The following is a 24,501-nucleotide window of genomic DNA, read 5'->3' on the forward strand; positions in this document are numbered from 1 at the left end:
TTATATTCAGAGTATATCATGAGAATTGCTGGGCTGGGTGAAGCACAAGCTGGAAGCAAGATTGCTGGGAGAAACATCAATAACCTCAGATATGCAGATGACATCACCCTTATGGCAGAATGTGAAGAACTAAAGAGCCTCTTGATGAAAGTGAAAGAGGAGAGTGAAAAAGCTGACTTAAAGCTCAACATTCAGAAAACTAAGATCATGGCATCTGGTCCCATCACTTCATGGCAAATAGATGGGGAAACCGTGGAAACAGTGACAGACTTTTTTTGGAGGGGGGTCTCCAAAATCACTGCAGATGGTGATTGCAGTCATGAAATTAAAAGACTCTTACTCCTTGGAAGAAAAGTTATGACCGACCTAGACAGCATATTAAAAAGCAGAGACATCTCTTTGCCAAGAAAGGTCCATCTAGTCAAGGCTATGGTTTTTCCAGTAGTCATGTATGGATGTGAGATTTGGACTACAAAGAAAGCTGAGCACCGAAGAATTGATGTTTTTGAACTGTGGTATTGGAGAAGACTCTTGACAGTCCCTTGGACTGCAAGGAGATCCAACCAGTCCATCCTAAAGGAGATCAGTCCTGAATATTCTTTGGAAGGACTGATGTTGAAACTGAAACTCCAGTACTTTGGCCACCTGATGCAATGAGCGACTCATTTGAAAAGCCCTAATGCTGGCAAAAATTGAAGGCAGAAGGAGAAGGGACAACAGACGATGAGGTGGTTTGATGGCATCATGGACTCAATGGACATGAGTTTGAGTAAACTCTGGGAATATGGACAGGTAGGCCTGGGTGCTGCAGTCCAGGCAGTCACAAAGAGTTGGAAATGACTGACTGAACTGAACTGAATGAATGAAATAAGCACACACAGATAACCTAGTAACAGATTCATAGTGAACTAATTTATTTGGAGAAAATTATGAAAATATGCAGGTCATCATTGTTATTAGTAGTTTATTCAATGGATTATAAAGCAATTGTCTTTTTCTATCTTAAACATTATGTTTGGTCCTGTCATATTTTTTTCATTCTATTCAGTTCCCTTATTTCTTTATGTTATGAATAAATTTCAGAAAAAAACAATACTAGAGGAGTTTAACATTTCTTTTCTTGAAACTGATGTATTAAAAGTCCAGGCAACCATAGAAATGTTCCTGAATTTTCAAAGAATAGACACATCAGTGAACAAAGACTATTTTGAATATAGAGGACAGATGCAATTCAAACCTGCTCTAGCAGGAGGGACAGTCTCAACTTGTGTAACCAATATAATCAATATCAAGCATCAAGCACAGCTGTACCAAGGGGACAAACATTATTTTAGATCAGGTTTCACCCTCTCTATTTCTGTCTTTCTTGGGTTGGTTTCATTTTTCTTCTGGGTTTTTTTTTTTTTTTTTTTTTTGCAGTGACTCTTTTAGGCTTCTCTGGTAGCTTAGAGGGTAAAGCATCTGCCTGCAATGTGAGAGACCTGGGTTCAATCCCTGGGTTGGGAAGATCCCCTGGAGAAGGAAATGGCAACGCACTCCAGTGCTCTTGCCTGGGAAATCCCATGGACGGAGGAGACTGGTGGGCTATAATCCATGGGGTCACAAAGAGTTGGTCATGACTGAGTGACTTCACTTTCTTTGCACTTTAGTGACTCTTTACTTATTTTCTTTGTGTTGGTATTTCATAGTTCATATTCATTTTGTAGACAAGAATATGGGGAGCACCATGACTGGGAACTAGCATCTCTTTCCTGAGACCAGGTGAAAATTCCTGGAAGTGAATGTGGATTTGGACAACAGGATCCTAGCTCTGGGTGTTAAGTGGAGTTTTCCATTAGAGTGAGGGAAGATGGCCTTCTTTTTTTCAGAGCGTGTAAGCTTTCTGACTCCGTGGATGTCATAAGGTACCTGCAGCTACTTTCCTTTTCCAACCTGAGTCAGCTTCTTGCTGCAGCGCACATCTCTCTCCCACTATTCACAGTCAGAAAGTCGTGGAGGATCCTTATTTCCCCATCTTCCACTCAGCACTCCACACCCACTCACAGTGCATATACAACCCGCTCCACCAAACAGCCCTATGACGGTGCCCTTAGCCTTGTATGCCTTTCCAGGAGGTAGATTCCAGGCATCTTGTGCTTGACGTCTCAGCGTCAGGGACACTTGTGATGGCTAACTCATTCTTAAAGCAGGAATATTTCAACGCCCACAGACCACGGAGCCTAAATTCCCTACAGAGCCCAGTCCTGCGCTCACGCTCCATCCACACCCTTGCCTGGTCCCCTCCTCTGTAAGCAGAAGACACAACACACACAGGCCCTCCATAAATGTGAGTCAGAGGGACAGCTGGATGGACGGGTGAGGAATGGTGACCAAGGTTCTAGGCGCTCCAGGACTCTGGGCAGCTCTTCCAAGCCTGATGGGCATTGAGCTCTGCGGGACCACTCAGGAGACACCACCCCAGGGAGCTTCCCTGGGCTTGGCATCGTCCTTCTGGGCCTGGGGAACCAGTTTCCAAAGCTTTTCCAAATCTGCATATCACCGCAGAGTGGGTCGGTGAAGAAAAGCTCATTCTCGGGTCCTGTGTTTCCTGGGTACTTGCAGAGAACCTTTCTTCCTACAGCAACCCACTGGCAGAGCGAGAATAACCTTGTTTGAGAAGCCTTCCCACATAAGTATCCATGGCCCCAGATGGTATCAGAGCAATGTTATCAATTGTCTCCAATTGATAACAGAGAAGGACAGAGAAGGACAGCACCCATCATTCATTCCCTATTCAGGGAAATGGCACCTAAGAACCTGATTTTCACTGACTACTGTAGTAACTATTCTGAATTCCCACAGACATATCATAGATAGCACTTTTCTTAAAAATAAACACCACAAAAGATGTGCACTATTTTGGGGAGTTATTTCTAATTTAAATGAACAAGCAAATAAATACTAACACAATGTACTCAGAGCAAGGATTTTTAAGTTTTGCTTTACAACAGAACTGTAATTAACATGACAGAACTATCAAAAGACATTTTGACTTGTAATTTTACCTTTCCTGACGGTCCAAGTTATCAATTTTGCAATTATCAACTGTATAGACAAAATAAATAAGTAAGTAAACTTCATTGCTACTTTTTTGATAGCTGAGAAAAAGATAAATAATGTGGAAAAATTAAATGCCGTCTTATGGCAAAAGAGGTCATTGTTTCCTGCTGTAACTACAACAGTAAGATTTATATATTTATGTGTGTGTACATATATGTGTGTTCTTTGATTTTGGATAGTACTTAAATCTCCTTTTAATATAATTTTTATATGCTGTACATATACTTTACTTGGAACTTGAAACTAAAAATATTAAACATTAACAAAGAAGAATGAATAAACTCCTATTTGGAAAATTTATTTTTATTTTATTTTTTGTCTAGAGTGTTTTGGTCATATTTACTGCTGTAGAGTTTTAACGTGAACATATTTCAAGGTGTTCCACGGAATCCCAATTTGATTTTCGGTTTTTAGTCTCATCAGAACCTAGACCAGGTCTGCATTGTGTAACACCGCCACCTGGTGGCTAAATACTTCATTACACAGTAATCCCAAATGAAATTCCTGTTAAAGATAAGATCTTTCAAAAAATCAGAGTCAGTTCCAATGAGGTGGATGAACCTACAGCCTATTTTACGGAGTGAAGTAAGTCAGAAAGGGAAAGACAAATACCATATATTAACGCGTATGTATGGAATCTAGAAAAATGGTACCCATGATATTACGTGCAGGGCGGCAAAGAAGATACAGGCGTAAAGAATAGACTTTTGGACTCAGTGGGAGAAGGAGAGGGTGGGATGATTTGAAAGAACAGCATTGAAACAAATGCCTTAGGATATGTAAAATAGACGGCCAGTCCGAGTTTGCCGTATGAGGCAGAGCACCCAAAATTGGTGCCCTGTGATAACCTTGAGGGATGCGGTGGGGAGGGGGGTTGAGAAGTGGGTCCAGGATGGAGGGGACACATGCATACCTGTGGCTGATTCATACTGATGAATGGCAAAAACCATCACAATATTGTGTAACTATCCTCCAATTAAAATAAATTAACACAATATTTTAAAAAATCATTAACAACCATTGAAACAATCAGGTATATACAACCCATAACCAAAGACACAAGGACTGAGATATTTATATGTTCATCACACATCAAATACATTTTAATATTTTACGAAGTGTGAATCTTTACATTCCCAAACAATCTAAAGCATTCCATTTCCTGAAGGTAAATTCTGACAGGTTTTTAAAGAACATTAAGTCACATAGAAAAAAAAAAAAATCAAATACCTCTTAACCTTCCTGCCAACTCTGCTGTCTGAAGATTCACAGGACGTTGTGTGTGTGGTGTGTTTTAACTATTGTTTGTTTATAAAGCTATGCATGTTCATTTCAGAAAACTTAAAAATTGCAGAATTTTATTCTTCTGGTTCCAAATCCACCAGGAGCATTTCCTGTATTGACAGAGATAGGAAGTGATGATTTCAGGACGCCCTGGACACTGGCGTTCCTCACGGTGGGTCTCAAGGCCCTGGCTGGGCAGAGGAGACTGGAGATGCTTCCTGCCTCAGTCCTACAGCACCCTCCACACTACCCTCCACCTTCAGTCCTGCATCTGAGCCTGGCCTGTTCTCTTAAAAAATGAGGAGTGACAGTGACTTCCAAAGCATAAAGGAGAGGCTGCTCCAAGCTTAGGCTGTTGGCCCCTGAATAGGACACTGTGTCTATGCAGGACTCAGTGAGGAAAGGCACAGACCACTAGACCAGAGCTGGCAAGAAGCTGAAGTGGGATTCATTCACTCATTCAACAAATATTTGGTGAGTTCCTAGCAAACTGTGTCTAAGATACAGATGGATAAGATGGTTTGGGGTCTAGAGTTGTAATTGCTAAGGTGGTTCGATGATCATTAACCACAAATATCAGAGACAAAGTGAACACTAACATATAACAAACAAAAAGGAGAAGAAATACAAACTTCTGATTTATCTTGCAAACTGATATTACTCAGTGATTTGCTTGCCATGAAGCATAACAGTTAACCACACACACCTATAATTTCACCCATTCCAAATTTAATTTTGCTAAAAGCACTGCATAATGAGTATTTCATTCATGCCTGCTCAGGCTTTCTTTTGCGTTTCCCTCGTAGCTCAGTTGGTAAAGAATCCGCCTGCAGTACAGGAGACCCTTGCTCAATTCCTGGGTCAGGAAGATCCGCCGGAGAAGGGATGGGTTACCCACTCCAGTATTCTTGGGTTTCCCTTGTGGCTCAGCTGGTAAAGAATTTGTTTGCAATCCTGGACACTTGGGTTCGATCCCTGGATTGGGAAGATCCCCTGGAGAAGGGAAAGGCTACCCACTCCAGTATTCTGGCCTGGAGAATTCCACTGGAATTATGGGGTGGCAAAGAGTCAGGCACTTTTCAATTTCACTGCTCAGGCTTTACTGGGTCATATTCATGGGGTAGTGTTGTCTTCTCCAAATTAAAAGAGAGCTAAAGCTGCCACCAGTGCTATTCCTTAGAGTCCAGGAAATAAAACATTTGAGTAGCAGTCAAGAACATAATATCTAACTGTAGATTTTTTTTAATTTTATTTTTTTAATGGAAGGATAATTACTTTACAGAATTTTATTGTTTCCTGTCAAACATCAACATGAATCAGCCATAGTTATACATATGTCTAACTGTAGCTCTTAGGAGTGAAAATATTGTTTATGTCAAAGATGATGTTACTAGACCTACAATGGTCATAGGCCCATGTATCTTAGCAAACAGGCTGTCAGCACTCTTCGTACAGCCTAGAATCTCAAAAAGCCATGTTGACAATTATTGCCTAGGCACCCTAAGATCTCCCTGAGACTAGCTCTTGGAGATGATGTCGCGAAGTCCCCAGCAAGTTCTCACTGATGATAAGAGATTTTGGGGATTTCTGGGTCCAGCCACAGTGGAACTATGCAAACACATTCCCACCCTGACTAGCACCTGGATAACCACCTTTTAAACATGCAACCGAGCTAGAAAGTGAGCGAAGAGAGCCACCCAGGCCAGGTGGCAAAGAGAAGTTAAAACATGACCAGATACTCTGCTGACCACGCAAAGCTTCACTAAGCACAAAATTCCTTCCCATTGGGAGGCAGAAAAGCAAACAAGTGAGTAAAGCACACAGATGCTGATGGTGCGTTCTACAAAGAAAAGAAGACAGGAAGGGGTGGATATGCAGTGAGGCTTAGAAGTCTAAGTAGACTGCTTGGCAAAAGTGGCTGAAAACTGACATTTGAGCCACAACATATACGGAATAAGGAAAGTGTGCAGCAGCGGGGATCTGTAGAGTGTGCTGGGAAGGTCACAGCAGGGATAAATGCTGGGGCGGGGTGGGAGGGGGGGGGGGGGGTGGCAGGAGGGGGCTCCCAGAAGCAGGAAGTGGCTGCTGACAGCTGGCTAGGGAAAGAAGACTCTGGAGAGCTCTCAGCAGAGCACATGACTTAGGTTTATCAGGCTCCTTGTGGCTGCCAATATTGGCAACCCCAATATAATATTGAATCTAATAATATTCAAATTGAATCCCCTGAGAAGGGATTCAGTTGCCTCTGATCACCCCATTGATAGGGAGGGACGCCTGCCCTGAATGAATGACAATACTGGACAGCTGGAGTGGTCAAGCACAGTCCTATGGGGCCGTCCCAGATACAAAAGCATTTCTGTGCTCTTGTTTCTTATTCGAGGGAAAAAAGTTTTCCTAGACCTTCTCTGAGTTCCAAAGGGCAGATGGAGGGAATGCAGGAATAAAAAAGAAGTCGATGTACTGGTGTGAGAGTTGGATAATAAAGAAGGCTGATAAAAGAATTGATGCTTTCAAATTATAGTGCTGGAGAAGACTCTTGAGAAATTGATGCTAAAGGTGAAGCTCCAATACTTTGGCCACCTGATGCAAAGAGCTGACTCATCAGAAAAGACCCTGATGCTGGAAAAGACTGAAGGCTGGACCCCGGCAGTATGTTCATATATCTATTCACTGAAAATATCTTTCAAATTCATGATTCATGTTCATGATTAATATTCTCCTTTTATGCAGTCTATATGCTATGGCTCAGATTTTAAAATACCAAATTGAAGTAAAGTATATGAACTATACTGCCGGGGTCCAGCCCAGCAGGATCCAGGGGTACCCTCAGGATGAATGGCATCGGTGAGAAAAAGAGAGAGAGAGAGAGAGAGAGAGAGAGAGACCAGACAGGGGTGTTTGCAGCAGGGTCTGGCAATGCTTTATTTTTTACCGTAGCTTTTATACCCTAAGTTAGTACATTTCTAAGGGGAAGATAGTTTAAAATTACATCAGCTTGTCCTTCACGAAACCAGGGTGTTTGCTGCATACTTCTTTGTTTATGAGAGTCTTGTACATTATCTTATGGCCTTGGGGCCTATTGACATTTTATGCAAGTCAGGTGAATGTAAACCTATTTTCCATTTCTGTGATGATCTTAACAGAAAAGTTAGTCTCACAGGGCAACAGTACAGCATGTCACAACATAGTAGAAGTATAACCTTGTTAACATCAAAGTCAATTCTTCTGCAGAAGTTGTCAGTTGAATTTATCTAAGAGGTTTACCCCACACAGACTCTGCAGCTTCAGTGAGGCAGCTTCTGCCTAGCACTCCTGGCTGACGATTAACAACCATCTCATTGTTACCACACTAGGGCTAAGTCCTTATTTCTCTAGATCTTTAACTATATTAACAATGGTTTCCATAACACAACCTTAGCACATTAAGAGCAAAAACACAGCAAGCAAATGTTAACCCAATAGCTACTTTTAGAATAATTTTTATTGTGTTTTCTAATAGGGCTTCCTCACCCCACGAAGGGCTCTGTTTATTAGGGCCTTTATATGATCAGGTCATGATTTTATGATTAGGGTATTAAGAGCAGTTATGCATATTAGTACCAAGGGCATAAATGTATTTGCCAAACAAAGTAAAATACCAGCGAAAGAGTTTAAATTAAAACACTCCTTTCACCCTGGATAATCTCACAAAATACCACCACCTGGGAAACTTATTGATTAAAGTTCTAAATTGAATCTTATTTGGAAAGAGATAGGGGAAGGCCGGAGAAGGCAATGGCACCCCGCTCCAGTACTCTTGCCTGGAAAATCCCATGGACGGAGGAGCCTGGTAGGCTGCAGTCCATGGGGTCGCAAAGAGTTGGACATGACTGAGCGACTTCACTTTCAGTTTTCACTTTCATGCATTGAAGAAGGAAATGGCAACCCACTCCAGTGTTCTTGCCTGGAGAATCCCAGGGATGGGGTCGCACAGAGTCGGACACGACTGAAGTGACTTAGCAGCAGCAGCAGGGGAAGGCCTTCTGCCTGTGTCACAGAAATTAGGGAGTAGTCTATTGAAGCAAGCATCAGAAAGACAGATATCATCTTTAAGGTGAGCGCCAGGGGCAGCTTTTCGGAATCCCTGAAAACCTGATCCGCCTTGCCTGTCAGGTTTTCTCCCTCACAGCCTTGTCATGGGTAGGATCTCATGTGCTGGCTCCCGGCACTATACCTATATTTTGTTTGTAGAAACTGAAAGTATAGATTTAAATTATTAAAAATATTTTTTCAGCACTGTGAGAGTTTAAGTTTTACTATGTTTTTGTCTGACAAGTATAATTTTTTGGCCTTACTTAAGAAATAATTTAATTCTTGTAATTTTAGTGATATGGGTAACTTTATTTTTATCTTTTTGATTCAGATCACAGATTCTACTCTCATCAGTTTCACACACCAATAATAAGAAGAAAGGAATATCATTGTAGAATCCTCTTTCCAACTAAGGTACTTGATTTAGTTATAAACTCAGCAGACCCTTGAAAAATGACAATAGTTGGTTTTGGTCTCTCACCCACCCCTTCCTTCCTCCCTCCCTCACCTCCCTTCTCTCCTTCTTTCCCTACTTCCTCAGTCCCTCCCTCTTTCCCTTCCTTCCTTCTCTCCTTCCTCCCTTCCTTCCTTTTTTCCTAGAGACTTCCGGTTTACATTGCAGTATCAAGAATGTGTAAATTTTGCATTTTAATGAAACTTGCTAAGCCAACTAAAAAGAGAAAGAGTAGACAGATAAGCCAGCAACTTTTGGAAGATGTGAGAGCACGAGTTAGGAGACCTGAAAAACTTGAATGTCAGGTGTTTAGAAAGGACTTACTAAAAAGTCACAACATAATTAATATTTTGGAAACCCAGAAGGATTCGGGGATTAAGGCTACTAGATTATGAATCTGACTGACCTCAAAGAGGCAGTCCTTTTGCTTCTGGATCATCCAGACCTTGATATTCTCTATTGTATCCATGGTGTCAGTATAGCAGAAAATGTACTTGTATGTATTTGGAAACACTGCCAAAACTACTTCCTGTGGGAGTTCATTATAAAATAAAAGTATGAAAATGAAAATAGCATTACAGTCAATCAAGGGGGGCTCTTCAGGGTTAATATGATAGACTGGCTACTTTTATTTTTTTTCTTTCCTGCCAATTTGGGGAAACAAATTTACCCCTTGGAGTATTAAGTCATCATCACATAATTGCCACCCTCCATGGTTTTTTTTTCCCCTAGAATTCCTGGTTCATTATAATCAGTGTGAGAATTGTTTGAAACATCAACCAATGTAAATCCAGGGCTGATTCATGTCAATGTATGGCAAAAACCACTACAATATTGTAAAGTAATTAGCCTCCAACTAATAAAAATAAAGGAAAAAAAATAAATAAAAACCAAACTTTTAAGAGTTTCTGAATATCATGGAGACAGCCTTTAATCTGTAGATTAGAAATCATGTTTTCATGTAAAAAATGTCAAAAACAAAAGACTTGTTATCTTCTCCATTATCTTACTTTTGGGCATCCCTTTCGGTTTGGTGTATATAAATGGTAAAACATTTATAATATTTGCTGTAGGTGAATCTTGTTAAAAATAAAATATGGGTGACCATAAAGTCTGGCAATACTGACAATTTTTTTTAATTGATAGAATCCCCTTGAAGGTTTCATCCAGGGTAAAGGTGCAAGTTTATGCCATGGAAGTCGGCCACACAAATCATCTGAAGCAACATATGACAGATGTACATGCAATTATTGGTGAGAATGTTTCTTTACTGCACAACTGTTCATTGCAGTTTTGCACAGTTTATTGAACTGCAAATTACCAAGGGAGGAAAATCACATCCACACGTCATTGCAGTAAACTAATATGAACATTTGTCTGTTTTCAGTTTTAAGTTTATTCAACTGAAGTTTATTCAACTTCAGTTTTAAGTTTATTCAAATTCAAAGGACTGAATAATAATCAGTCTAATAATGTTAAGACAGTCAACTTGAAAAGGAAATAATATACTTTGTAAGCATTTCCTGTATGGAATTTTTTCTAATTGGTCCCATTTTATTATGATCATGAAACTTAACTGCATAATTTTCACTACAAAAAAAATACCAGTAGAATACTAAAGGACATCAACAACCACATTCCGTCATGCTGTGATTCAATGAGATAGTAAGGAAGTAAAATAGAAAATTAGTTATAAATTTGTAAATCATAGAAAATACAAGAAGGGAATTTTTGTTGAAATAAATAAGCCAAAAGAGCTCCCATGTCAGCTCTGCTTCTCTTAGAGGAAGGACTGTGATATTGTGATATTGTCATCCTGATGGATAATCTGCCTTAACCAATGACTAACGCTCTTCAGCTATCGTTAAAGTAGATTTTAACAAGGCAAAGAAATCTAGTTGCTTACGAGCAACAAGAAATATGTATGTATTATGACTAACGTGCTCTCTTTGGAAAGGGCTGAATATACAAAGTAAGAATTTTGATGATTTATGTACACTTTGTTTACTATAATGCATATTTTGATTATTTATGTACATTTTCTTCAATTCAGAAGTGAAGAAGTCCCTTCTGGCAATGTTATCAGGTCATGTGTATATGTTAAGCATATGATTCCCAGATGGCGCACTGGTAAAGAATCCACTTGCCAATGCAGGAGATGCAGATTCAATCCCTGGGGGTTGGGGGGGAAGATCCCCTGGAGAAGGAAATGGCAACCCACTCCAGTATTCTTGCCTGGAAAATTCCATGGACAGAGGAGCCTGACAGCCTACAGAACATGCGGTTGCAAAGAGTCAGACATGACTGAGCACATACACACATATATCAAGCATAGATTAAATGATACCTTTTGTAAGATTCCACACAATTTAAAGGAAAACGTCCTTCTTTAGCCCTGTAGTGAACGTAAAATGGAGCCTGCTTCACTTTTGGAAACTGTACATTTTAAAAGAATTATTTTTAAAAACGAAACTTTCTAAATAGCTCATCAGTTTAATCTATATTACCTGGACATTAGAACCTTGCCATATCTTGGAAATATGCCTAATTCCATTTGAGGGCATTACCACATTTTAAGGGAAAAAAAAAGTATATTCTTGCCAGAGGGAAAAAAAAGAATATAGCCAGATACATGATTCATTTGAAAAATCTTCACATAATCTTTAGCCTGTTTCATTTAAAAATAAAACAAAACCCAAGCCTGACACAAGCTGTTATATACAAAATAATGTGTTAGTCCCACGGCCCCCTTGGAGGTGAGTGAGACTCCACATGCTTTGTTGGTTTATGTTATTCCTAGAGCCCATTCGCTGCAAGTCTTTACCTTGTTTCCAAGTAAGGAAATCTGCCAAATTCAGTTCAGATATCCCAAGAAATAATATATATATACACATATATATTGACCCCGTCTCCCTGGATGTGACTAAGATACTTTCTCTCACTGGAGTTTGACAGCATTTTATTCACATTTAAAATCTGTGATTCACTAAGCAGCGGGGCAGGTTTCTGTGGTGGCTCAGCGACTGCCAATGCAGGAGACTTGGTTTCGATCCCTGGATCAGGAAGATCCCCCGGAGAGGGAAATGGCAACCCACTCCAGTATTCTTGCCTGGGAAATCCCATGGACAGAGGAACCTGGCAGGTTATAGTACATGGGGTTGCAAAGAGTTGGGCATGACTAGTGACTAGACAACAACAACAACAATAAGTCTTGGGGTAGAGCTCTAGCTAATGAAGATCTGTGGCAAGACTTGCAAGTCTGTTGTAATTCTATTCAGAGGCAATGGTTAAAAGGTCAAAAATGATGAGCATTTCTCCAGGCAGAGAAGCCCATTTGGGGAAATGCTAACAATGCCCGAATGTCTTAGAGTTCGGGGAGGGGGTGTCAGGGAACAGTTGATGGTTCTTCTTCTGTGCTGTCAGTTTAAGTGACATCAGACCTATGAAGGACCTGTCAGGGGTGGATACTCAGGGCCTGAAGAACACTTGTGAGGTGTGTGTGGGAGGTCTCAGAGAGGTCTCTGTGGGATGATCGGAGAAGTCTCTGGGTGAGATTTCTCAGGGCGGGTGTGTGGGAGGTCCCCGTGTGGGGTCAGTGTGGGGACTCTTAGTGGGGGACCTCCACGGGTCGCCTTTCTTCCCCTACGACAGCAGAAGGGTGAAGGGACGTGCCCCTGCTTGGTTTTGCTCCTCTGTGATCCTTCAGTGTGACTCCTCTGGACAAGTGCCTTGGGGGTCCAGCTCTCCCAGCTCCCCGCCCTCATGTCTTGATGCCCATGAGAGGACCCAGCAGCAGCCAGACTAGGGTCCATGCTGGGGAACTCCGGACTGTCTCCTGAGCTCCAGAGTTGGGGGAAGCATTCTGTGGCCTGGGTCCCAGCCCCTCTCTCAGGCACTGGCTAAGTCCCCACTGCTGTGCTCTCCCTAAAGGATGGGATCCAGAGGCAGCACCTGGCTTTTGGGAGAAACCACAGCACAAGCAGGCCTGTTGCCAATGATCCCCACACCAATGATCCCCACACCTTAGGTCCAGGTCCCACATGGTGGGGTCCTGACAGGCATAAGGGCAGGGCCATTCCTGCTGTCTCAAGGATCAGGTGCCTCTCCTGGAGCAGGTCTCTCCATCACAGGAATGACCGTGACACAGTCATGAATTGCTCTAGGGAACTGCTCCTGTATCCCCACTTTCCAGTGTGGACAGGCCCAAGGAAGTAAGCTGATGGCATCCTTCTACCTACAGGTCACTTTCCACCCAATGAGTGACATATCCTGTCTGCTGGCCTCTTCTTCCCCTTCTGAGCTCTGGGGTGAGCAAGGCTGATAGCAGGTGAGACTTCCTATGACCTTTGAATGGTCCCTGGGCCTGTTGAGTCCCATCTCTCCCTGGAAGCCTCCTTGGGCCACACGTGTAGGCAGAGGTCACAGACCACAAGTCTGTCCCAAGCTTCTGGTCCTGTGAAAGCTGATTATTTATACTTGTGGAAAAGTGAAGCTTCCCTTCTCAGAGGCTCTACTGCCTCTGGGAGCCTGGCCCTCTGTGGAGGAGCTCCAGATGTTCTCTTTCTGTCTGGGCTCTGGGAGCTAGAGTAGGGGGAGACTCAGGTGGGGCCACCAGGAGCCACCAGGCTCCTAACTTCTTTCCTCTGGGCCTGTAGGCAGTGGTGGAATGCCAGGGCTCTTTGATCACTGCATGTGGGGAAATTAACAAGATGGCACCAATCAGGTTCTCTCATCCCATGCTCTCATGCCCTCTTACCCCATGTTCTATAAACAATGACTTTGCATGGTTATATAATGGCTGAGATCACTTACAGCACTGCGTATGCACATCATGAGGTACTTGCTTAGTCATGGGCTGCTTTGTACAGTACACTTGTATGAGCTTTACCATGAAAGCGCTGGCTGCTACTCTACAGGGGCTAGACTGGAGTGACACCATGGTTATGTTATATGAGGGTTGTGTGCGGTGCACCAGTTTGAGCTTCACCACGAGCCCTGGCTGCTGCTGCATTGGAGCTCCACTGGAGTGGTATCATGGTTATGTTATATGAAGTTATGTTGTGGCAATGTTATGGTTATGTTATGGCTGCCACTACAGGGGCCAGGAGAGAGGCTGTGATGTGGCTGCCGTGCCAGCCAGGAGAGAATAAATGTGTCTGCAGTTCCTATGGCTCCTCGAGTCTTCTTCCAACCTCTTAGCTTAAGCTTTGCCTACCCTGGGTTCAGTGAACAGTGTGAACAGCAAAACAATTGGCACTGCGAGCAGGATCAGTGATACACTGCACTTCTATGGGCATCTCTGCCGCCAGCCTCCTTCCTCTCTATCCCACCCTAGGGGCACAGTGTCCCACCCCCAGACGGTGAGGTGACTGCACACACAGTCACACTCCTTCCCTCCCCCCATGTGAGGTGGGTCCTGTGAGCAGGGCTGTCCTCTCCTCCAGGGCAGCGGTGGATGAAGCCTCAGGAGCGTGCATGCTCCCCACCACACATCCTCAGAGCTGGGAACGTATGATCTTTGTCCTCACCACTGCTCCAGAGTAAAAGAAGGGCAGAGGGAGGGTGACACTCTTGGCCAATCTCAATCCCAGCTCCTTCCAGGAAAGAAGGGGATTTCAGAGCAGTGTCATCTATCCCCCCCATGACATGAGGAAGAGGTTTCTCATACCCTGGACTCAGGGCCAGCACTGGCCCCAAACTCCTCTCTTATTCTGACATGTGAACTTATTTCTGACACTTTCTGGAGACTGAGGGGAATTTCGGCCTCTGCCAAGCCCTCCCCTACAGCTGCACAAGTTCAAGGTAGAGAACGAGAGGGAGAGAGGGCTGAGCTGAATCCTGAGAAGGGGGAGGTCTTTAAGTCTAGTTCACCTTGACACGTCCTGAATGCCGTTGCTCATTTCCATAATGCTGGTATTATGGAAACTGAAGGTGCAGTGAGGGAATTGGGGTGAGGGTGAGCATCCACATTGGGGTCACCCTCCCTCCATGGCCCTGTCCCATCTGGAAGATAAAGCTGGCACCTGGGAAGAGTGGACCCTGATCCCTTCCCTTCCCCCAGTGGCACAGACAGGTTACCCCTTCTCATGAGAAACAAGAATTATTTCAGGAAGCAATAAAATTTGTGGTAGGAAGAAGCCATTAGCACACAGATGATGTGCTAACATGAGAGAAAAAAAATTTTATCTGAATGGTATGCATTTTTTTTCCTTGGAGAAGAGATTTCCTACCAGGAAAGCTGTGACAAGTGTGTTCTGATTGACCAGAAGAGGTTTATTTTTGAAAAAGACAGTGCCTTGGACAGTGGAGGCTATGGCTGGAGACACTTGTCATTCTTGATCTATGCTGGCAAGCTCTGCCTAGAGGGGGACCTGGCTCCCTGGGTAGGGCAGCCCATTTGGTGCCCCTGGCACTGATCCACTCACTGTTTTTAGAACAGCTGTGGCCCACTGGGGCAGCTTGGTGACGGCAGGATGTACCTCCCACCATTCTCCTTTGCTCTTGGTAGGAGGAAAACCTATGATAGCAGTAACATGGACCTAATGGGGCCCGGAGTTCTCCTTGGCACCAATTTAACTCCGAGGCATGAGGCCTATAGTGAAATACCATCTTTTCCTTTATGATCTTTCCAACAGCCGTCATGAGAACCTGAGCCTCAGCAGTTCTGCTGTCTGTAATCAGTCTACTTTTGACTGGTTCCTGGGTCTGGTAGCTGCTGTAGTGGCTACTGTAGCCGGTAGTGGCTGCTGCAGGCTGGCCTTGTTGCAGGTGCTCTTCTGGTCTTTTGCTTTTATTGGGGAAAATCCACTGTAGAAGCTGCTTCATCCATTTTCTGAAGTGGCTTTCTATAGGAAGCTGTCCCTTCTTCAAGGCAAACTGGTGGGCCTTGCTTCTTAGTGACTCTGCTGATTCCTTTTCCTGGCCAGAGTGGTTCATCCTGCGGGCCTGGTAGGCCCTCCGTTTTGCCAATCTTTTACGCTGCCCTAGTTTGGACCTCCTGTAATTCCCTCTCCCATCAGTGGGGACAAACTTCTTGCTCTGGCACATACGTTGGGGCTGCCACCTTAGGGCCTCCTGCTGCCCCTGGCTGCTCCCTCCGGTTGATGAAACATCATAGAGCGCCTGGGAATTGGTCGTGCCTCCACTGGACAAGGTCTGGGAACAAGACAGGGATTCCTGAGAAGGCAAGTTGTTTGCAGCAATGAACATATCTGAGCGACCGTTTTTGAGAAGCGTGCTAGTGGCCCCAGTTTCACAGTCTTGAAGGAGCCCATCAGTGGCCTGGCCTTGAGCCTGTTTCTGCTTATCTGTGAAACCTTGGCGCTCAAGCTTATGAAGCTGTGCCCCAAGGCGTAGATCTTCTAAACTTGAGGCAACAGACTTTGTATTCAATGAGAAGCATTTATTGGATTTTGGAGACTGTGATCCCCTCAAATCCATACTATCACTTTGCGATTTGATCAGCAAACAAGATTCAAAAGTACTCTTCCAACCAGAGTCCTCCTCCGTGGCCTCTTGTCCCACGGAAGATTGGGGCCTTTCATCGAGTTCCACTACTGAGACACTAGAGTAGGCGTCTGGGAAAGCCCATCTCCCAGCTTTCTGCTGTGGCTCATTGCTGGCCATTGCCGGACTTGGACTGCTCCAAGGCTCCAGGCTGCCTTTGTCAGCCCCCATGGTATTCTCATTGTGCCAGATTCTGCCCACAAAGTTGTACATAGGGGTCTGAGGAGGTGGCTTGTCTCCATGACTAGTCAGAGGGATCTCTGAGGGCTTAAGGATGCCACCAGGTAGGGGTCCTCCCATGACTCCCTGGGTTTCCTCGCTGGCCCATGAGAGAGTGGGGAAGGCAGTCTCCACGGGGGAAGCTGCCTCAGCTGTTATCATTCTCTCTCCAGCTTGGGGCTGAGGAGGTTTTCCAAAGACCTCTGTAGACTGGGCTTTTGAGTGGTCCCCAGATTCACAAGTAGCTTTCAAGGTGGATCTTGGAAGGGGTATGCAGTGGGGCTTTCTCAACTTCAAGCAAAATATGAACTTGAGGACCTTGAGGACTAAGCCCCACATATGCTTCACCCGAAATTTTAGTATGTATGTTTCCAAATCCTGTTGGACATCAGGATTGAGGACACGAGACTCATGGAAGGTGTTCGTGGAGGCTTCCCCTCCCTGAGAGGAATCTAGATTTTCTGTTTCTTGATAAGCATTTGACTCTCCAGAAAGGTCTACAACATGGTTGGCAGTAAGTCTCAAACAATGGACACCCACAGGGATTGGACTCTCTTGAATCTGCTTAATGTTCATGCCCATAAAGACTCCCAGATCTTCTGGATGTTTCCTGTCTGGGATCAAATCTCTTTGTGGCTCAGCCTTCACTCCTGGAACCTTCACTGTGGTGTTGGCTGAGGTCATATACAGATCTTTTAGGATCTTCCCCACACTTTGTTCTATATCCTGGCAAAGGTCCCTCTCTGGTGGGATCCTTGCCGAGGATCTGGACCCCATCTTTTGTGCGTCCTGGCTGCTTTTGCCTAGAACTGCAGAGGGTATTGAGGGCCCCTTCTTAGCCTGTACCTGACTAAGCTTTGAGAATTTTCCCTGAGGCTGCATCACTTTCTGAGAAGCTTGGATTCTGCAGGGCAGGTCACTCTGTTGCTGTATGAACCTTTCGGAAAGGTGGTGCTCCAGGTTCCCCCGAACCTCAGGGCTGATCAAATCCCCAAAAGGGGTGGTGACAGAGATGTGGGCCTGGGAAGGCCTGCTCTCCTGGGAACGGTTGGGGATGACTTGGCTAAAAACATGCTGATATCTTTTAACCAAAGAGGGTATAATTTTCCCACTTTCTAATTGCTTTATCAAAAAGTGATGTTCCAGGTTTTGAATTGCATTTGGGACAGAAGTTTGTCCCTTACTTTGGACTGTTGCATAAGATACTTCACCATACCTAGTCTGTGGTTTAGAAGAAGATGGTTGGCTTGGAAGAGATGGTGAGATATGAGCAGTGGTCTCTAACTGAAACCTAGGTGATGGTTGACATTGGGGCATGATTGGAGTCAAAGGTAGGCGTTGGGTCTGAGTCTCCATGTGAGCCCGAGGTGATGGTTGACATTGGGGTACGGTTGTAGACAAGGGTTGGGGTTGGACCCGGGTCTGAATGTGAGCCCGACTTTGTGCTTGACAATGGGGCATAGCTGGAGTCAAGGGTAGGCGTCGGGTCTGAGTCTCCATATGAGCCCGAGGTGATGGTTGACATTGGGGTACGGTTGTAGACAAGGGTTGGGGTTGGGCCCGGGTCTGAATGTGAGCCCGAGTTTGTGCTTGACAATGGGGCATAGTTGGAGTCAAGGGTAGGGGTTGGGTCTGAGTCTCCAAGTAAACCCGAGGTTGTGGCTGATATTGGGGCAGGACTGAAGTCAAGTGTAAGGGTTGAGCCTGGGTCTCCATGTGACCCTGAGGTGGTGGTTGAAACTGGGCCATGGTTGGAATCAAGGGTTTGGGTCGTGCCTGGGCCACAGTGGAGGTCAAGGGCTGGGTCAATGACAGTCGTGATGTTACTTTAGCCGGAATTTGGAGTGGTTTGATCTTAGAGCATTCATTGACTAAAATGGGGTGTAACTCTAGAGAGGACCCAGGTACTGTGACAGTAGCAACCAGAGACTCGCTGTGCAGAAAAGGGAGACCCCAGAAGAGGTGGCTGCATGTCTTCTCTAGACGGTCCCCCAAAGTGCCAGGGTATGGGGCCTTCTCGGGACAAAGCAGTTGCTCTGGTTTGCCTTTTATGATCCAAAAGCCTGCCTCCACCTTCTTTCCTTTCTTCTTCCAAAACTTTAATTCTACTCTCTTCGTGATTAGTATCTCCAGCAGCTTCTGGGCATCCGGGTTCACAAAAGAGAGGCTACCAGCCTCCACCTGCCTGTCTGTGGGGTCTCCCCAGAACGAGGCCTCTGCCAGATGACTGGAAAGGTGTTCTTGCTGGGACTCAAAGTGCGTCACAGTGGAGGAGCTCCAGGTGTTTTCAGCCCCCTGCCACCAAGACAGGGCTGAAAGGGGGCAGCTTGAATGGACTAGGTCTGAGATGGCTGGTCTCCAAGGGGAGGGTGGAGATGACCGGTGTGAGATGGTGCCCAACGGGAGTGCCATGGATTCACCCTGACTGAGACTCAGCATGGCCACTGGTGGCTGTGGGACAGAGGAGGCTGTCGGAGGTGCAGGGCAGGCCACTGCATCAGGGGAGCAAGGCGGGGCAGGAGAAACAGCCAGTGGCTGGGGTGAAAGTCTGTCCAGGGGAAGGAAAGGCTCTGGTATTTGAGAAACTCTCGAGGAGGAATCCGAGTGAACAGAAAATGAGGCGGGAATTGAGTCTGAAGAACGGGTGGAGGCCTGAGGTAAAGGCTGCTCAGTCAGAGGAGCCGGGGACACGGTGGGAGCAGTCTCTTCCCTGCATGGCTGGTGGGCTCCAGCAGGTGCTGCTTTGCACACCTTCCCAAGGGGATCTTGAGAGGTGAGCTGATGAAACTTGCCCTTTTCAGGGAACCTCCCCACATGGCTGCAGGAGACAGGAGGCACAAGCTGCAGCCAGGAGCCCCTGGGGTCAGGAGGGCTGGGCAGGCCAGGCAAGGGTGTTACTTGCAGCCCACAGCCTTCCCTGGCCCCCTGCTGACTTCATAATGCTCCTGCTGTCCCTCACACCAGGGTTTTTGCCATACCCCCACCCTAGGACTCCCCCTCCCAGCTCAGCCCCAGGCTGCCTATGGCCCTGGGATCACACTATAGGATCTGAGAGGAATAAGAACCCAGGAGAGAAGGGGAAGAGTCTTTACGGTTGCAGAAGTGAAGTCAGGCCCCGGATCTCTTCCAATTCTTTCAGGCAATCTCTGCAAGCTGAAAATCAGAAAAGTGGGTCATGGTGGTGAAGGCAGCGGCCTAGGGCTCTTAAAGGAGGCTGAGTGCACTGTCCTTTAAAAGGACACCAATGGGAGATTGGAGTCCAGGCAGCAGGGTCCAAGGCTGTCTAATGGTCCCTTACAGTGACGGTGAACCTCAGGAAAGGGTTTATCGTTTACAAAGTGCTCCCATATCCATTGCCTCCTGCTGCCCTCACAACCCCTCCATGGGGGTCACCCATGGCAGGGGTCACCTCACAGATGAATCTGAGCAAAGTTAACATGTCCACACTTGGACCTGGAGGTCCCACCTCCCAATCCAGGTGCTATTGGTCCAACGCAGCCCACACACCCCTGCTGGGCCACACCCATTTCCAGGACCCTCACAGCTTCGTTCTACACATGGAATCTGGGAAGTATGTGTGTTCTGCTCTGCTCCTCAGGAGCCTCCATGGGCGTTCTGTTTCCTGAGGTGCGGGCCCGGCCACTGGACTCCTCAGAACCCATTGAGCTGGGCCCTCAGGGCCAGAGAGGGTCGGGGCTAACACCCGGGCACACAGGGCTGAATGGCATAACCTACCTTTCAGAGCTCCGTTTTTCTTCCGACTCCTCCTTCTTCTCCTTGGCTCCATTTGAGGCTGAGAGACAGAAAAAGCAAGGACCTGGGACCCCATTCTCATTCTCCCCTTTCTAGATAAGCATCGGACACTCAGTGTCCATACATAATATGACTTTATACATTTAACTAGCAGAGTATGTGTTTTTTTCTGTTTTTTCTTCCCTTTTACTCATTTTTAAAGGGAATAAAAATAATTTTTTTGAAGAACATAAGGACGGATTTTCAATGTGAGATTCATCATAGTTCCTTTGTCACTGTTCCTCTACTCAAGAAATACACATTCTCAGACCCATTGGTGAATTTGAGCTCCATCAGGTAGGTCTCTGCTTCCCAAGTCCAGGGCCCTACTCCAGCCCCCTCGCTGAGGCTCTCAGGGCCTCGGCACTGCCCTCAGCTCAGCCCTCGTCTGAGATAGCTGTTCACGGCTGATGAACTGGTGCTCAGGAGTCTGAGGATTTCCACTTTCCTGAATCAATTAGAGAGACCCCTGAGACCTTTTGGCTAGAAATCCTAGTGTTCACTGTATCCCCTTCCCAGCCTGGTTTGTCCCTAGAGGGATGATGTTGTATACTTCCTTGAGAATAGATGTCATATTCTTTCCCATCTCTGGGGTCTCTCTAATTGATTCAGAAAAGTGGAAATAATAACAAAAGAGAGAACCATGTGCTTGTGAAGCTGTGCCAAGGGTTCCTTACCTTTATGTCTCCATGTTTCCTGGGAGGTGGAAAGGATGGATTATTCTCGAGATAGGGAAGGAACAGGAAAAAGAGCCCCAGTCCAAACAGAAAGGCAAGGATGGTATCAGTCACCCAGTAAGTGGAACTGGAGTTCAGCCAAATATCAAAAGTGCTTTTCAGAGAAAAGGGAGAATTCTCCATCATCTTTATCACACTGCTGCCTTCAGGCAACTGAGCACAGGGTGTGCGCTTGGGGACTTAAATACTAGGCCCACATCACAGAGCTGTGGTCTGGTCACAAAGGGCTCCTGGAGGTGAGGAGGGAGTGACAGAGGAGGAGGCTGGACCCTGGTCCCTCCCCCAAACACTGAGCCTTTCAGCTTTATTCATCTACCTTCTCTGAGTCTTCCTATCCTACCTTCTCATCCTGTTAGGCAGAGATTTTAGTTGAGTGTCAGTGCATCCCATCTGGAATTCAGACAGGGTTCTCAGATATTTTCACTCTCAGGATGCCCTTGTTCGTAACTCCAAATTTTCCACATGGTAATATTAGTGCTTTGCATCAACCCAGGCATAGAACTTAAATTTCTATCATACTTCTTTCAGTTCAGTTCAGTTCAGTCACTCAATCATGAACTTTTTGTGGCCCCATGGACTGTAGCATGCCAGGCTTCCCTGTCCATCACCAACTTCCAGAGCTTGCTCAAACTCATGTCCATCGAGTTGGTTATGCCATCCAACCATCTCATCCTCTGTCATCCCCTTCTCCTCCCACCTTCAATCTTTCCCAGCATCAGGGTCTTTTCAAATGAGTCAGCTCTTTGCATCAGATAGCCAAAGTATTGCAGCTTCAGCTTCAGCATCAGTCCTTCCAATGAATATTCAGGACTGATTTCCTTTAGGATTGACTGGTTTGATCTCCCTGCAGTCCAAGGGACTCTCAAGAGTCTTCTCCAACACCACAGTTCAAAAGCATCAATTTTTCGGCACTCAGCTTTCTTTATATTTATAGTTCAACTCTCACATCCATACATGACTACTGGAAAAATCATAGCTTTGACTAGACAGACCTTTGTCAGTACTTTTTAATATGCTGTCTAGTTTGGTCATAGTTTTTCTTCCAAGGAGCAAGAGTTTTTTAATTTCATGGCTGCAGTCACATAAGGGTGGTATCATCTGCATATCTGAGGTTATTGATATTTCTCCCTGCAATCTTGATTCTAGCTTCTGCTTCATCCAGCTCAGCATTTCACATGATATACTCTGCATATAAGTTAAATAAGCAGGGTGACAATATACAGCCTTGACATACTCCTTTCCCAATTTGGAACCAGTCTGTTGTTCCATGTCTGGTTCTAACTAATGCTTCTTGACCTGCATACAGATTTCTCAGGAGGCAGGTCAGGTGGTCTGGTATTCCTATCTCTTAAAGAATTTTCCACAGTTTGTTGTGATACACACAGTCAAAGGCTTTAGAGTAGTCAATGAAGTCAATGTTCTTCTGGAATTCTCTTGTTTTTTCGAAGATCCAACAGATGTTGGTGATTTGATCTCTGGTTCCTTTGCCTTTTCTAAACCCAGCTTGAACATCTGGAAGTTCACAGTTCACATATTGTTGAAGCCTGGCTTGGAGAATTTTGAGCATTACTTTGCTAGCATGTGAGATGAGTGCAATTGTGCGGTAGTTTGAACATTCTTTGGCATTGCTTTTCCTTGGGATTGGAATGAAAACTGACCTTTTCCAGTCCTGTGGCCACTGCTGAGTTTTCCAAATATGCTGGCATATTGAGTGTAGCACTTTTATAGCATCATCTTCTAGGATTTGAAATAGCTAAACTGGAATTCCATCATCTCCACTAACTTTGCTCATAGCGATGCTTCCTAAGGCCCACTTGACTTCACATTCCAGGATGTCTGGCTCTAGGTGAGTGATCACACCACTGTGGTTATCTGGGTCATGAAGATCGTTTTTGTATAGTTCTTCTGTGTATTCGTGCCACCTCTTCTTAATATCTTCTACTTCTGGTATCCATTTCTGGTATGCATCTAATCCTTCTTCAGCCATGTGAATTTTGAAAACATTAAATTGTTTTTTAATTTCAGTTAATCTTCACTATATTCAGACACAGGAACTTAAAAATTAAACAGAAAAAATTACTTGAAATTTTCAAAGCTATGAAGTATAAAACAAATTAAAATAGTTAAGCTTTCAAAAAAAATTTTTTTCATACATTTCCAACATCCTTACTTCTAAAATCAGTAAAGTCCCCAAAACTTTTGGAACATTCTCTACTGATATACACATATCCTTTAGCAAATCAAGCTATCATTTTCTTGTTTCTAATACTTTTCTTCACTTATTTATTCACTTTTGTCTGTGCTGAGTCTTTGTTTCTGCATGGGCTTCTCTCTAGTTGGAGCATATAGGGGCTAATCTCTAGTTGCATTGCACAGGCTTCTCATTGTGGTGGCTTCTCTTGTGGTAGAGCACAGACTCCAGGGCACTCAGGTTTCAGTTTATGTGTGGGCTCACTAGTTGTGGTTCCTGGACTCTAGAGAACAGGGTTAATAGGTTGTGGCACATGGGCTTAGTTGATCCATGGTATGTGGGATCTTCCTGGAGCAGGGATTGAACCTGTATCCCATGCACTGGTAGGCAGGTTCTTTACCAGAGCTATCAGAGAAGCCTAATCCAGCATTTTCAAATCTAGAATCAACCTTCTTTTTTTTTTTTTTTTTTCAGTTCAAAAAGCTTTCTTCGGTAGTATTTATAAGTAGGACTGCTAGCTTCAAATTCTCCAGCTCTTTTTTTTTATCTGGGAATATCTTAATTTTTCTTTTTTTGAAGGGTAGATTTTCTAGACATGCAATCCTAGGTTGACAATATTTTTCTTTCAGCTCTTTGAATATGTCCTCACACAGCCTTGCCTCTACTCTTTCTGATTGTCAGTGTTTTACTGTGGTTCTCTTGTATATGGAGAACAGTTTTTCCCTTGCTCCAAGAGTTTACCTTGGTTTTTCCACACTTTGACCAGAATGTGTCTTAGATGTATCTTTTTGCTTTCATTTTACTAGAGGTAAACATTGAGCCTGTAGATTAATGTTTTCCATCAGATTTGGTAAGACTTCAGTCAAGTCTACAAGTATTTTTTCTTCTTCCTCTTTCTCTCCCTGCTTTTTGAGATTGTTTCCATGTTTGCTAGTGTGCTTAATGGGTCCCATAGCTCATTTTTCCTCAACCTTTTCTCTTTGTTTTTTACAGTGATTTCTATTAATCCATCTTCAAATTTATGGATTCTTTATTCTACCATCTCAAATGCACTTTTGAACCCCTAGTCAATTTTCCATTTCAATTATGGTCGTTTTGAATTCCAGAATTTATATTTGTTTCCTTTTTTTATAATTTGTAGTTCCTCA

The 24,501-nt window shown here is 44.5% G+C and overlaps 1 protein-coding gene and 1 long non-coding RNA gene across 2 annotated transcripts in view; one reads left to right on the plus strand and one right to left on the minus strand.

Annotated features, from left to right (window-relative positions):
- Positions 1–12,541, plus strand: part of LOC110137543 (uncharacterized) — a 38,887-nt gene extending 26,346 nt beyond the window's left edge. Inside the window, exons 4-5 of the long non-coding RNA XR_011484967.1 lie at positions 8,786–8,868; positions 10,055–12,541. This is a non-coding gene — a long non-coding RNA (uncharacterized lncRNA). The remainder of the gene's footprint in view (positions 1–8,785; positions 8,869–10,054) is intronic.
- Positions 12,542–14,652: 2,111 nt separating this feature from the next.
- Positions 14,653–21,327, minus strand: LOC139032425 (spermatogenesis-associated protein 31E1-like). The gene is made up of 4 exons (XM_070459423.1): positions 21,103–21,327; positions 20,369–20,426; positions 19,726–19,786; positions 14,653–19,451 (listed from the first exon to the last, which is right to left on the minus strand). Exons 1-4 carry the CDS (start codon positions 21,286–21,288, stop codon positions 15,182–15,184), a joined length of 4,575 nt encoding a protein of 1,524 aa, XP_070315524.1. The 5' UTR covers positions 21,289–21,327; the 3' UTR covers positions 14,653–15,181.
- Between the last annotated feature and the right edge of the window lie 3,174 nt (positions 21,328–24,501).

Source organism: Odocoileus virginianus, chromosome 31, assembly GCF_023699985.2.
Source record: "Odocoileus virginianus isolate 20LAN1187 ecotype Illinois chromosome 31, Ovbor_1.2, whole genome shotgun sequence".
NCBI lineage: Eukaryota > Metazoa > Chordata > Mammalia > Artiodactyla > Cervidae > Odocoileus > Odocoileus virginianus.